We start from the raw sequence: 13,057 nt of genomic DNA, 5'->3' as shown, positions 1-13,057 counted from the left end.
GTTTGTGTTCTCTGAAGTCAACAAGCACCCATGGCCTAATGGATAAGGCGCTTGACTTCTAATCAAGCGATTGTGGGTTCGAGTCCCACTGGGTGTGTATTGTTTTTTAATTTTCTTTTATTTTTTGTCGTTCAAGCCCAATAAAGTTAAAAGATAATGGGCTAGTAATGGGTCGAGGAATTGAGACAGAAGCACGTGGAGATCACGTGCGTGGACGTCGAGGTGGGGGTGTACCGGTGGATCTCGAATTTCTCCCCTCCCTCTCCCCCTTTCTTTCTCTTTGGCTTCTCGAAGGAGAAGAAAACTGTCGGACGGAGAGAGAGAGACGAAGCCAATCATCATCGCCACTTGTTCTGCTCTTTGAGATATTCAAAATCCTCCGTCTCTAGATAATTCCAGATCAAGAGGATCGTCATCAGGCAAGTGGGCGATTCTCGGATCCCGAGTCAAACAAATTCTGGTTTCTTAAGTCTCCTCAGGTTCTGATGATTATCGATTGTTTGATTTCGCAGCTGTTTCGTTAGTGGTGGTGGGAAGGTGATAGGATATGGCGCAGGAGCAGGGAGATGCGGTGGTTGAGAGCGTCGAGCCGAATGGTTCCGCTGCTGCTGCCGTTGCCGCAACTGCAACCCCTGATAGCGTGAAGAAGAAGCAAAAGGGGTTCTTTTCGCGTTTATGGAATGGGATATTCAGGGTTAGAGGCGACGATTTCGAGAAGAGACTTCAATACATCTCAAGGGAAGAAGCGACTGTCTTATCAAGGATGAAGCGTAGATCGATTACATGGAGAAAACTCACGAGAAATCTCATTGTTTCTTCTGTATTATTCGAGGTCGGAAACTATGTCTCCAGTGTATTGTGAATTCTAATGTTTTAGTTAGTGTGTGGTGAAATAGATTGTGATCATTTTTATATATATGTTTCCTTTCAGATTATTGCTGTGGGTTATGCCATTGTGACAACCAGAACGGAAGATTTGGATTGGAGAATGAGGAGTTTCCGGATATTGCCAATGTTTCTCCTACCTGCTCTGTCTGCTCTTGCTTATTCCTCTATCGTCAGCTTCTCTAAGATGTGTGAGTCTTGTGTTTTTCCTTCCTTTATATGCTCAATTTCATGGTTATATGTTGTTGTTTTCTCTTAGCTTCAGTGTTTCTTATCGTCTCTCTGTGTCAAAATGGTTATATAGTTGACCGCAGAGATCAAAAGACCTTGGAAAAGCTTCGAGCTGAAAGGTTGGCTAAAATCAATGAGCTTAAAGAGAGGACCAATTATTACACTACACAGCAACTTATTCAGGTGAGGTACTAGTCTTGTTTTGAACGTAGAGAATTTGTGATGGCGATTATGATAAGTACTAAAAATTCTTCCAATGATTTATCATTTGGTTAGCGAGTGACTATTTGTTAGAAGATTGTTGTCCATATTTTTGGGATAATAGCGATTATGAATAGAAATTTGGAATCTTAGGATGGTAGTTGGAATCTTAGCGTGGGAGTTGGAATCCATTGTATTTAATGCCACTATGAAATGCATCCATGCCCGGTATATAGCAATAGAAATACATAAAGTTGTTTTTTTCTAAAGTATGTCTAGTAGGTGTGGCATAGCCATGCAATATGTTCAATAACTCGAAAGAAAGATCAATGAATGCCACTGTGACTTGAAAAGGTTAGAGCTGGTGCTAACATAAGCGTTTTGATGCAGAGATATGACCCGGACCCAGCTGCAAAGGCAGCTGCTGCAACTGTCCTGGCATCCAAGTTGGGTGCCGATTCAGGATTAAAAGTATTTCTAGGAGATGAATCCCAACTCGATCCATCCTCGGGCAAGAGCAATGATATGGAGGTTAACCAATCACGTGGGTTGAGGAATCGAAGACAACCAAAAACTAGAACCCACGGTTCTGGGAGCACTTCAGCACATCATTCTGATGATGAGTCTCACCATTCCGGAACAAGCGAGAAATTTCCAGGCACCACAGAGCAAAACCAGCAGATGTTGGTTGAGCATTACAGTCCGCAGGGTTATGCTGCTCATGATGGCAGTTGGATCTCACGCATTGCGGCGCTCCTCGTGGGAGAAGATCCCACACAATCATTTGCACTCATTTGTGGAAATTGTCATATGCATAACGGTGAATATATATTAAAGCATCAGTGTTCACCTGTTTCTTCTACTAAATACTTGTTTTTAAAATAATTTTGCAATGTGTTTTATAATTGCTCAGGACTTGCTAGGAAAGAGGATTTTGCATACATAACATACTATTGCCCTCATTGCAACGCTCTGAACAAACCAAAGCATTCTGAGGAGAATGCACTTCTTCCTGCTGTTACAGCTTCACCGATCACAGACTCCATGCCATTGATTGAAACCAGCGAAGTGGTTAATAGCAGCAGCTCGAGCAGTGAACGTGGAAATAGTCCCACTCCAGAAATAAAAGAAGAAGCTACAATTACTGAGACTGGGACACCAAGCTGAGGAAGACAAAGACCCAGTGAGCTGAAGAAGAAGGCTTTCTTGTATTGGTGCTACAGAAAAGAGATTGTGTGTGCGTGTGTTTGTGGATGTGAGTACTCGTTCAGGTAAATTTATGCTATGAATTACTAATATCTGAAGCTGCTTACAGTTTTGATTCTGGTCTGTTTCTATACGACAAGACGATAGGGTTTTGGTGGGTAAATATGCGATTATCGTTGACGATGATTGTTATACGTTTTGGGGGTTTAAATCTTCTTACTTCTCTTCTCTTTACCTTTACATATCTTCTCTGTTTTTGTTAATGTGTTCACTCTTGAAAGTTGAAATCATTTTCGATTTTAATATTACAAGCCTAAAGTTTCCTCATGTTAGTTTATTTCTTTTAAAATTGAAAACAATTATTTTGTACCCAACTCTGCTTTTCAACTTTTTTTTTTTTTAATGTTTTGAATTTTATGAGTTCATGATAATATGAATATGACTTTTGCAAGAAACTGAATTTGAAAGAGTGCTTTTTATCTTTCTTTTGTTATAATTTATCTAATATCTTTGCAAAAGAATTTATGAAACTCCACTTTAAAGACTTTCAACCATATTTAAACCAGTAAAGGAGAAGCTTTCCGCCATACAAGTTGATCTAATCAAGAAGAGAGGTAAGAATAAAATATGCAAAGATGAAGACCATTATCCCAAGGAATCTTATCGTCTGTCTCCACTTACAAGGGCAATCTGCTTTATGGTAATGAAGAAACTCAGGAAGATCAAATTTGCTAGAGTAAAGAAACATGAGCTGCGAAAATACAAATTGCTCTTTCTTCTTGAATCTCGTCATGCTGCTACTTTTGCTCATTTTTAATTATGCTGATCTCGCTGCTTCAGTCTCTTGTCAAAGGGACTGTAGAGGTATCGCTATCCCGTACCCTTTCGGAATCGGAAAAGATTGCTATCTCGAGAAGTATTACGAAATTGAATGTCGTAATACAACTTCAAGAAAGCTTGTCCCTTTCCTTTCTGTAATTGACAAAGAAGTTGTGAGTATCTCTCTTCCGAGTGCACAAAGTTATTTTGCTTATGAAGTATCTAATTTAGATCGTCATCAATCTATTGGGTTAGTTCGTGTCAAATTCCCGATTACGTCCGCAGGATGTTTCACTGATGAGAAAGAGTCTGACGGATCAAAAATGAACTTCACGGGTAGCCCTTTCTTCATTGACAGCACAAACAACCTCATAGCGGCTGGTTGCAACAGCAAAGTGTCATTGATGTATATAAAGCCGAACATGGTAGGATGCGAGTTGAGTTGCAATACAAACAACGACTCACATAGCAATAATACAAGCAAAGACTCGCATAGCAATAGCATCCCTTTTGTCGAATCAGGGTGCTCGAGCAACGTTTTATCCTATTCTCAGGATCAAGACTGTACTGAAATGAAGCCAGAAGAAGCAGAATGCAGTGGTAACGGATGTTGCCAGGCAAGACTACCTAACGAGCCTCAACAAGTTATTGGTATCAGAACAGAGAGCAATGATGGAAACTCGACAACCAAAGTGCAGTGTACAGTTGCTTTCTTAACGGATGAAATCTACACTTTGTCGAACGCGACCAAAACAGAACAGTTACTTGCTAAGCGATATGCTACGGTTAGTCTAGGATGGGTAATCCAGACGAAAAATCATTATTTCCTGAACTCCTTGGCCTGCAAACACAGAGAATATAACCACAGTACAGCGTACTCTGCTGAACCTGAAAAAAAGTGTACATGCGCCAGAAGCACTATATCTGAGATAAGTTATGCAAATTGTGGATGCACCTATGGTTACACAGGTAACCCATATATTTTGGACGGATGCAAAGGTAAGTGTATCTTTTCATCTTTATAAAAATCATCTCAATGTTATAATTATTAAGTTTTGTTACATCATTTGATTATAAGATGCCGTCTTTTGAATTTAGATATTGATGAATGTAAAGTCAAATTCCAATACTGTAAAGAGACAGACACTTGCGTGAATTTCCAGGGAGGGTATCGCTGTGTGGGAGATAAGACTAAAGCAATAATGATAGGTAACGCAAATATAAATCTCTTATGAAGCGAGTGAAGACCAAATAATATTCTTGTACGTTTTTGCAGGAGCGGGTGCGGGTTTTGGGGTCTTAGTCCTAGTGGGTGGAGTATGGTGGCTGAGAAAGTTTTTAATAAAGAGAAGGATGACAAAGAGGAAGAAGAAGTTCTTCAAACGTAACGGGGGACTACTATTGCAACAAGAATTGAATACAAGACAAGGCAATGTCGAAAAGACGAGAGTCTTCAACTCGAGAGAGCTAGAGAAAGCCACCGAGAACTTCAGCGAAAACAGAGTTCTTGGACATGGGGGTCAAGGTACTGTGTACAAAGGTATGCTCGTAGATGGTAGAACTGTTGCAGTCAAGAAATCCAAAGTTATAGATGAGGACAAACTACAAGAGTTCATCAACGAGGTCGTGATTCTCTCCCAAATAAACCATAGACACGTCGTCAAACTCTTGGGATGTTGTCTTGAGACAGAAGTTCCGATTCTGGTTTACGAGTTTATCATCAATGGAAACCTCTTCCAGCATATCCATGAAGAGTCTGATGATTACACTATGATATGGGGAATGCGTCTACGCATTGCTGTGGATATGGCAGGAGCTCTTTCATATCTTCATTCTGCTGCATCTTCTCCAATTTATCATAGAGATATCAAGTCAACAAACATATTACTAGACGAAAAGTACCGAGCCAAGGTGGCTGATTTTGGAACATCAAGGTCAGTCACCATAGATCAAACTCATTGGACAACGATCATTTCAGGTACGGTTGGGTATGTGGATCCAGAGTATTACCGGTCCAGCCAGTATACTGAAAAGAGTGATGTTTATAGCTTTGGAGTCGTTCTAGCAGAACTTATTACTGGAAATAAGCCTGTCATAACGGTACAAAGCAGTCAAGAAATAGTAGCCTTGGCAGAGCATTTCAGACTTGCCATGAAAGAGAAGAGACTTTCTGATATCGTTGATGTTAGAATAAGAGATGATAGCAAACCGGAACAAGTTATGGCAGTGGCAAAGGTGGCGATGAAGTGTTTGAGCTCAAAAGGAAAGAAACGTCCGAATATGAGACAAGTTTTTACGGAGCTGGAAAGGATCTGTACTTCTCCTGAGGATTCACAGGTGCAAAATCGGACTGACGAAGAAGAGGAAGAAGAAGAAGGAGAAGAAGAAGAAGTTGTGACAATAATAAACAGAGGCGATTCTTGGAGCATTGGTGTTACTGCTCCAGCCTCTAGTATTGTGGCTTCACCTCCTTCTTCAGATGTTGAACCATTGTTTCCTCGTCTCACATGGTGACACTGTCGGATCTTAAGAGTATGGTGAACAAATGTGATGTATCTGATTAAAACGTTTGTGTGTATAGATTTGTAACCCATTTGTATTGTTGTAAGTCTTGAGTTAGTAGTTGTACTATAGACTTGTGTTTTGAGATTTATAATATAGCTTTTTTTTTTTTGTAAATTAATCGTGAAATTTACTGTGTAATCGAGAAACACACGTGGAAGAGCATTAACGTTATGTGTCTTGTTCAGAGCACATCCATCAATGGCGGATAGAGTTTTATGGGTCACAAACGGAGAGGAATCACCTCGTTTACTAACCCTTGTGTGCACGACGATGATCGTGCAAGAGCGAAGCGATAAGTCTTTTCCTGTAGCACGAATCAACTTTTCATAAGATTTAGGGTTCCTTGTCCTTTTGGCTCCTTTAAGGGTCATAGAGAAATGGATATTAATGGGATTACCAACGGATGGAGAACTTCTGCAACTTTAGAAAGCCATGGATCTTTCCTGGGTTTGCCTAGATCCTACCCTAACACCATCCCCAGGTCTTTAAACTTTTTTGGTTTATCTTCTTTTTTTTTTTTTGGTTTAGTGTGAATTGATAGGTCAAGAACTCTGTTTCAGGGAGAGAATTCATATGGGTAATGTTCATAGTGGCAAAAGAGCTTTGGTGATTTCTAATTCAAAGCAAGCGAATCTCTCTGCTTCCTCCAAGCAGAGAATCAAGCTACAGATTAATGGAGTAAAGGAGCTTACTTTCAGTGAGTTCCTGAAACACCCATCTGGCATGGAGGCTGTAATCAACGCTAAGGCTTTGCAGAGTTATCATCTAGTTGAGGATAGTGATAATACTTACAGGTTCTTTCTTTAACCCAAGATTATCGATGTTCATAGGACACTGAAAGTTTCTCTCATACTTGTCTGGCTTTAAGGTCTTTGCATATGTTTTAGGATCTTCATTGCTTTAACTGTTATATGTAGCCTCTTTTAGTTTTCTAGGGGGAAACTCTTAGAGAGGAAATGTTATATTCGTAAGTACAAGCATCTATAAAGAGTGTCTCTCTAAATATAGACATTTCCAAATCACAAGCTTGTGAGATGTTTTCTCATCTGTTAGAAGACATATATGGGAATATTCTTTATCTGGAAAGGGAGATAGTAAATCTTTGTCTTACAGTGCAGATGTACATTGCCAAAAGTTCAGTTAATGAGCTTTGAAGTTTCTCCAGTTCTGGTTTTGAGGGTCACTCCCACACAGGAAGACTGTACAGTTGAGCTGCTTTCCTGTAAGGTTGGATGAAGAAGATTTCCCACTGTTCTGATTTACCTGATATTCTTTTGTTTTCGTTTTCCTTGTACCCACGAATTTTTTGAACCGCTGTCTTGCAGTTGGAGGGGTCAGAGTTGTTGGAGAGCCAAAGTGAAAGGTTTTCAGGTAACTTTCGTCTTGTGAACAAAAGCACTTGATACAATCCCTTCAAAACTAAGGTTTCTAAAGTAGAACAAGTGTTTCCCTATTGCTCGTTCGCAGCAAATATGACAAATTGCATGACTTGGAACATGGAGGATCCAGACCCATTTTTGGAGGTTGACGTGAGATTGAATGTCACTCTAGAGGTAGTGTACTGCAGTTCAATTTCTTTCATTTTTTTCGTAGCTTCATACTCATGCAGTTTTAAATAGCCTTAAGAGTATCAAATGCTGCACTGCACAGTGATGGTCTTCAGTGATCAATCATTGTGTGGATCAGTCATGTAGACTTACTACTTATGACTTTGTGTATATGAACAAGTTTTATTTCCGCTGCCCTTGTTCATGCAGATCTCAACTCGACCATTCACTATGCTTCCTGTATCAGCTGTTGAGGCTCCTGGGAATCTGTAAGTGTACATTATTGTTCACTTTACCTTTATCCTACTTCTGGCTCGAATTGACGAACAATGTTATATTTTGATATGCTTATTGCAGAGTAATGCAGACTCTAGTAGATACACTGGTTCCCCTTCTGCTTCAGCAATTACTTAAAGATTACGATGATTGGATTCAAAAACAGCAAAGGAACTCCTTAAACGCAACTTCTTAATGTTTTTGGCCGTTTGGGATGACAGCAATACAGCATGTATTAGAGATAGCTCTGTGTTAGAAGTTAAACAAAATTACTGCAAAAAAATACAAACATTTAAAAGGTCAAAAGAGATTTGATTCACTTGTAAACTCTGACCATTTGAGATGACATGCGTGTTTATAGAGCAATGAAATTACTGAAAAGCACAATAAATATAAGGTCGGAAGAGATTTGATTCACTCGTAAACTTTGGTCTTTCTTGTGGCACAAAAATACAGCACAATAAGGTTACATAACTTTTTCATCATCAGTCAAAGTTGCTCTAATCCTAGAGGCCAACCCAGTACGAACGGCCATTGGTGTTATGCATCGGAGATGGAGTAGGTGAAGACACCGACCATTCGTACCAAACCTGAACCCAAACATCAGAGGATCAATAATAGTTCTTTAGACAAAGAGAATTAGCTGTGTGGATTCTTTGTGGTTTCAATATTTTTTTTTTACCTTTGAGGAACCACAACATCTCCAAAAGTGCACTTCTAATGGAGTATCAGGGTGAACCTCCACAGGCTTCCTCAATGGGAAAAAGATTGGGAACCTGCCAGAAGGAACACAATATTATCTTGATTAAAGTAAGAGGTTCAATAGAAGAGAGTGAATCACATGTTAAACACCATTTATAAACATTAAGCTATTACCAGCTGAACATGTTCGGTGTTGCTGTTGTAGGCTCAATCCCAAGATGGACATCTTTATAAAGGACAGAATCAAAATAGCCAGCGAATCCTGTTTTTGTTGAGTTATGTATATGATCGCAAGAGATTCAGTTTCGGCTTACGATACATAGAGATTATAAATCCCATTAGCAAGCAAAAAAAGACTTAGAAAAAAGTTTGTACCATGCACCAAAGCTGAGCCAGCGTTGCTTGGTAGATTGAACTGAAGCTTCTTGTAGCGTTGGTTGTTGGCTTTTGTTGAGAAGTTTGGATGAGTAAATGTGAAAACCTATATAAGACCAAACCAAAACTCCTTGGATAGAGAGATCGCAAGACTTGCAGAAATGTATTCAAAGAGAACTCTTAAGTTATTAGACTATGCTGGATAGAGAAAGAGACTCACGGATTGGGAAGGAGCAAGTTTTGCTACACTATGCAGCTTGACAACATAAGCAGTTTCGAAGTGGGCAAGATCTTTATGAGCCTTAACCTGCCAAGTAGATGAAAAAGGCTTGAGTTTATCTGCCAATTCTTGTGAATAAGAGCACGTAGCAAAAAGCAGAAAAACCTACATCATTGTAAAGCTTAGAAGCTGTTACAGGCTGTATGAAACTTGTATACCTGAAAAGGTAATAATAATGTTCCTCCTCCAGTTAGAGAAACAAAATGACAAATGAGTTTCTTATGGAAATTCAACTAAGCAAAGGAGTACACATACGAGGATGGTATTGAAATTCCGTCAGGCTTCAGGAACCTTTGGGCTCCATCGAGACACTCAGGAGAAAGTTCATTGTCTCCAAAAGAACCCAGAAGCTCGCTAACCTGTATAGAAGGGGCAAACAAGAATTAGATGAACTGTATAATGTCGACATGAGTCTTAGCTACAATAATCTGCACATACTAACCAATATATCAGCTTGCTCAGGAGCATTCCAAAAACGCATGTCACAGGATATTATCGTAACAATGTCTTCCCAACCTTCCATCTTAACCAAACTCTGTTAGAAAGGATAACAATACTCTTTGAGTTAATTATAAACTACACCGCACGTCCTAAAGAAATTATGATAAAAAATAAAATAACCATGTTTAAATTAACTTGTTGCTGACAACTCACATGGAGTGTTACAACTGCATTAGGATTCTTTTCCACAGCATAAACTTTCAACTTCCGACCAGTTTCTTCAGCTGCCTGGGAAAGGTAACCAATGAACACAATACATTAAGAAAACAATTACATTTCAAAGTCTCCTAGTTATCAGCATGGAATTGCATCAGGGCTTACCTGTAACGATGCCCGCACAAGGGGTCCTCTTCCTGCCCCCACAACCATCAAGACCTAAAAACTAAATCTTTATTCCTACTGAAGTATTTCACAAGCATACCAGAAACAAATCTATAAAATGAAAATGCCACTTCGTAAGCAAAACAGTAACACATGACATACAGTAGTCAACTCGGATGCTTTTTCATCAGGTACCCTGTCCACCAATGCTTTCTCGACTGCTCTTTGATACTAACAACACAAAGATGGACAAAATTTAAGCACGTTTTTAAAAAATCAACTACACTGATTCTCGGTATAATATTCAATTGTTCAGCATGATTCATCCATCAATCCACTCTCTTCTCCAAACCAAAGCAGATAGGAAAAGGGTTGGGAAACCCAAAGGTGTTCGAATTAAAGATGAAAGAGGGGAAACTAGCATATTAAACATACTTGGATGTATTTAACAGAGTCTCTCTCAAACGTCTCATAGGTTTGGGCTTCAAGGTTGTCCATGAGAGGCTGTATTCATTTTATAAAAAAAACAGTAGGGGCTCTTTACGGTAAGAATAGAACATTTTCATATAAGGTAAATTATTATGATGAACGAACAAAAATCAGAGTTACTTATGAAAAGAGGCTAACCTGCAGGGGTGCCTGCAAAAAATCCCTGTAGCCCAGCTGTAAAAAGAGTAAGATAACTGTCAGAATTGAGTTGTACCTGCCTGCGTGCATATCTAGTGATAAAAAAACATAGAGGAACTGAGACAAAAGGATCCAAGAAACGACCTCGATGCGTTCTTGCTCAGGAAGAGATTCCATCTTTTGGAACAGATAAGCAACATAGTCCAGATATGTCCGCAGAGGATGCTTTTCTGTACCTGACAAACAATGCCCACAATAAACTATTTAGCTCAAAACGTGGAGTCAACTATGATTATAAAAAATGCCTGTAATAAATTGAGCAAAAGAAAACAATCCCAGAGGATACTAGCTAACTGTCAGCAGACAAGATTTTATACAGAAAAATTACCCTCGGTATTAGAATCATGAGACTTTTGAAGATTATGAACAGGCTTTCCAGAAATTACAACCTGCATTTACAACATTGATGATAATGAACCCCTGGTCGAGTAATAGATCTATTCTGTGAATCAAAATAGTATTTGCATTTAGTGTTCAATATCATAAAGAGTGGGATGTTTCTTACTTGGGCAGCATGATCAAAAAATCCTGCTATTAACTTTTGGTGGCGTTTTGACAAGCAAGGATAACCCCGAGCATTTGTTAGGAAAGACTGCAAAACAAAACAGAAGCATGTTGTGATTCACAGGACTTCAAAGTCGACTTTTTAACAATGAGGCAAAAAGTCAGGCACTTACATCAGTGCTTACTATGGCTGCTCTCACAGACTCTCCCATCCAGCGTCCTAGTGAAGTTTCAGAGGGTAGTGTATTCCTAGATAAAGGATATGGTGTTATGTTTGAAGGTTGGATAATTTTGTGTCCATACTAACAAATATAGTCAAGAGTTGCTCTCAACTCACAGAACATCAAGAGCAACGGACAGCTTACTGTCATGCTCACAAAGAAGACGAAACGAATTCCACAGCTCCCAGGAATCATTCTGCATAGAAGAGAGTAAATATTAAAACGATCCTAACACAAAGCCTACAAAAATGTGAACAGATAGAAACATTCATTTGTATATTTAGGTTTAAGAGGCCTATTAACACAGGCAAGATCAAGTGATCCCAAAGGCTCCCCGCTAGGAGTCCCCGAAAAATCTGAGAATGCACAATAAATACTATCAATCTTAAGTTGGCATCAAATTTGATCCTACGTCTTACCCGTCCCTCTGAGGTATCATCCATTGAATCACCATCAGACTTCACCAGTGGAACCCTCAGCCATAACTTCAGCGCAGAATGACATTTAAACAAAACAAAGAAGAAGCAATCAAATGTTGGAGCTTGACTGAAGGTGCTCTTGTATAGAAACGTCTCATCTCAATAAAGCTAGATAGACACAAGAAATTCGTAAATCACCTGCAAGGTTGTCAGCCCTTGTAAAATCTGGTTCACACATCTGGCATAATTGGCGCACGATTTTCCTTTCGGAGTGGGAAGAAGACATGCCTGCGACATATAACAGACATTAGCAAGAGAAATTCTCCTCAAGCATAACAATCTAAAACTGCAAAACGAAATCACAGAAAGAGACAATAGGATGTGAGTTAAACCCATAGATTAACAAGCACCTGTAAGGAGAGATGTGTAGCCCAGGCTATTTCTTGCTTCAGTGTGGTTTCAGAATCCATCCGCAAGACCTCATCTTCAGAATCCAAGTCAATCCACGAACTAATTTTTCCTAGAGAATGAAAATTTACCACTAATATGAAAACCCACCATTCATAACCAGCACAAAAGCACACAAGGGAGAGGCAAAGAGAATCATACCAACAACATGACTGCTCCATTGAGAAGGTGACAAGACTAAGTCAGAGCCAGAGACTGGAAGAACCTGAGTATCTACACCATTTCCTTCCACTAAGCTCGGCCTATATGAAGGGTTCATCTGCAGTAAGAAAAAAAGAAGTAAACTCCATTAAAGATATAAAATTTCGAGGAGAGGAAGAGAGATTTGGAGGAAGAAAGAAACAAACCAGAGGAGCGAGGACATAGTCAAAACCGCCGGTGGAAATGTTGAAGTTGAGAAGATGAGTAACATCGTTGGAGAAATCCGTCTCAACGCCGCAGTACCTGGACTCGCTCCTTTCCCATCCTGCTCTCTCTCCGAGCGGCATCTCTTCGTCTCCCTTCTCTCTCTACTGAGCTCGCTCACAAGGAGTGAAGGAATTTAAGATGCAAGTGAATATTTTTTTCTCGAGCCGACGACGACGGAGACGAAGAAAGGGTTTTTGACAGGGTTTAATTTTACTGATGTGCAGTTCATATCGGGCTTTCTAATGGGCTTCCAGATTGCTATACCTAGGCCCATTTATACCGTCCCAAGCTTCAACTATTGATTCTATGGTTTTTGACAATGGCATAATGCAATCAATGATCAATGTGTTACCAGTTACCACCTGAATTCAAGCTACCTAGCATATTGCAGTAGCATGTGCTTAGAAAGAATGTTGAATAGAGTAATTTCAAGTGTTTTTC

General features: G+C 39.5%; 4 protein-coding genes and 1 non-coding gene across 5 annotated transcripts; 4 read left to right on the top strand and 1 right to left on the bottom strand.

Moving 5' to 3' along the window:
- Nucleotides 1-24: 24 nt before the first annotated feature.
- TRNAR-UCU lies at nucleotides 25-97 on the top strand. The gene has a single exon. It is a non-coding gene; the product is annotated as a tRNA-Arg (tRNA).
- Nucleotides 98-271: 174 nt separating this feature from the next.
- On the top strand, nucleotides 272-2,850 carry LOC17881015 (uncharacterized protein At2g24330). The gene is made up of 6 exons (XM_006282570.2): nucleotides 272-419; nucleotides 513-832; nucleotides 932-1,076; nucleotides 1,190-1,299; nucleotides 1,708-2,137; nucleotides 2,231-2,850. Exons 2-6 carry the CDS (start codon nucleotides 548-550, stop codon nucleotides 2,482-2,484), a joined length of 1,224 nt encoding a protein of 407 aa, XP_006282632.1. The 5' UTR covers nucleotides 272-419; nucleotides 513-547; the 3' UTR covers nucleotides 2,485-2,850.
- A 48-nt stretch (nucleotides 2,851-2,898) lies between these two features.
- On the top strand, nucleotides 2,899-6,002 carry LOC17879818 (wall-associated receptor kinase-like 18). The gene is made up of 4 exons (XM_006282790.2): nucleotides 2,899-3,137; nucleotides 3,208-4,341; nucleotides 4,441-4,551; nucleotides 4,619-6,002. Exons 2-4 carry the CDS (start codon nucleotides 3,270-3,272, stop codon nucleotides 5,854-5,856), a joined length of 2,421 nt encoding a protein of 806 aa, XP_006282852.1. The 5' UTR covers nucleotides 2,899-3,137; nucleotides 3,208-3,269; the 3' UTR covers nucleotides 5,857-6,002.
- Nucleotides 6,003-6,080: 78 nt separating this feature from the next.
- On the top strand, nucleotides 6,081-8,138 carry LOC17878892. Its single transcript, XM_006284349.2, has 7 exons — nucleotides 6,081-6,388; nucleotides 6,468-6,701; nucleotides 7,026-7,134; nucleotides 7,233-7,278; nucleotides 7,375-7,460; nucleotides 7,665-7,723; nucleotides 7,812-8,138. Exons 1-7 carry the CDS (start codon nucleotides 6,285-6,287, stop codon nucleotides 7,924-7,926), a joined length of 753 nt encoding a protein of 250 aa, XP_006284411.1. The 5' UTR covers nucleotides 6,081-6,284; the 3' UTR covers nucleotides 7,927-8,138.
- Nucleotides 8,118-12,782, bottom strand: LOC17878662 (protein arginine N-methyltransferase 1.5). Its single transcript, XM_006285656.2, has 23 exons — nucleotides 12,556-12,782; nucleotides 12,350-12,467; nucleotides 12,151-12,260; nucleotides 11,939-12,028; nucleotides 11,741-11,806; nucleotides 11,438-11,517; nucleotides 11,274-11,349; nucleotides 11,102-11,188; nucleotides 10,925-10,985; nucleotides 10,681-10,772; nucleotides 10,537-10,572; nucleotides 10,345-10,413; nucleotides 10,072-10,140; nucleotides 9,910-9,963; nucleotides 9,742-9,816; nucleotides 9,530-9,622; nucleotides 9,343-9,446; nucleotides 9,197-9,245; nucleotides 9,028-9,114; nucleotides 8,808-8,913; nucleotides 8,607-8,694; nucleotides 8,413-8,506; nucleotides 8,118-8,320 (listed from the first exon to the last, which is right to left on the bottom strand). Exons 1-23 carry the CDS (start codon nucleotides 12,694-12,696, stop codon nucleotides 8,237-8,239), a joined length of 1,929 nt encoding a protein of 642 aa, XP_006285718.1. The 5' UTR covers nucleotides 12,697-12,782; the 3' UTR covers nucleotides 8,118-8,236.
- Nucleotides 12,783-13,057: the final 275 nt, after the last annotated feature.

This window comes from Capsella rubella, unplaced genomic scaffold, assembly GCF_000375325.1.
Source record: "Capsella rubella cultivar Monte Gargano unplaced genomic scaffold, Caprub1_0 scaffold_7, whole genome shotgun sequence".
Classification (NCBI taxonomy): Eukaryota; Viridiplantae; Streptophyta; class Magnoliopsida; order Brassicales; family Brassicaceae; genus Capsella; species Capsella rubella.
This window is presented reverse-complemented; position numbering and strand designations above follow the sequence as displayed.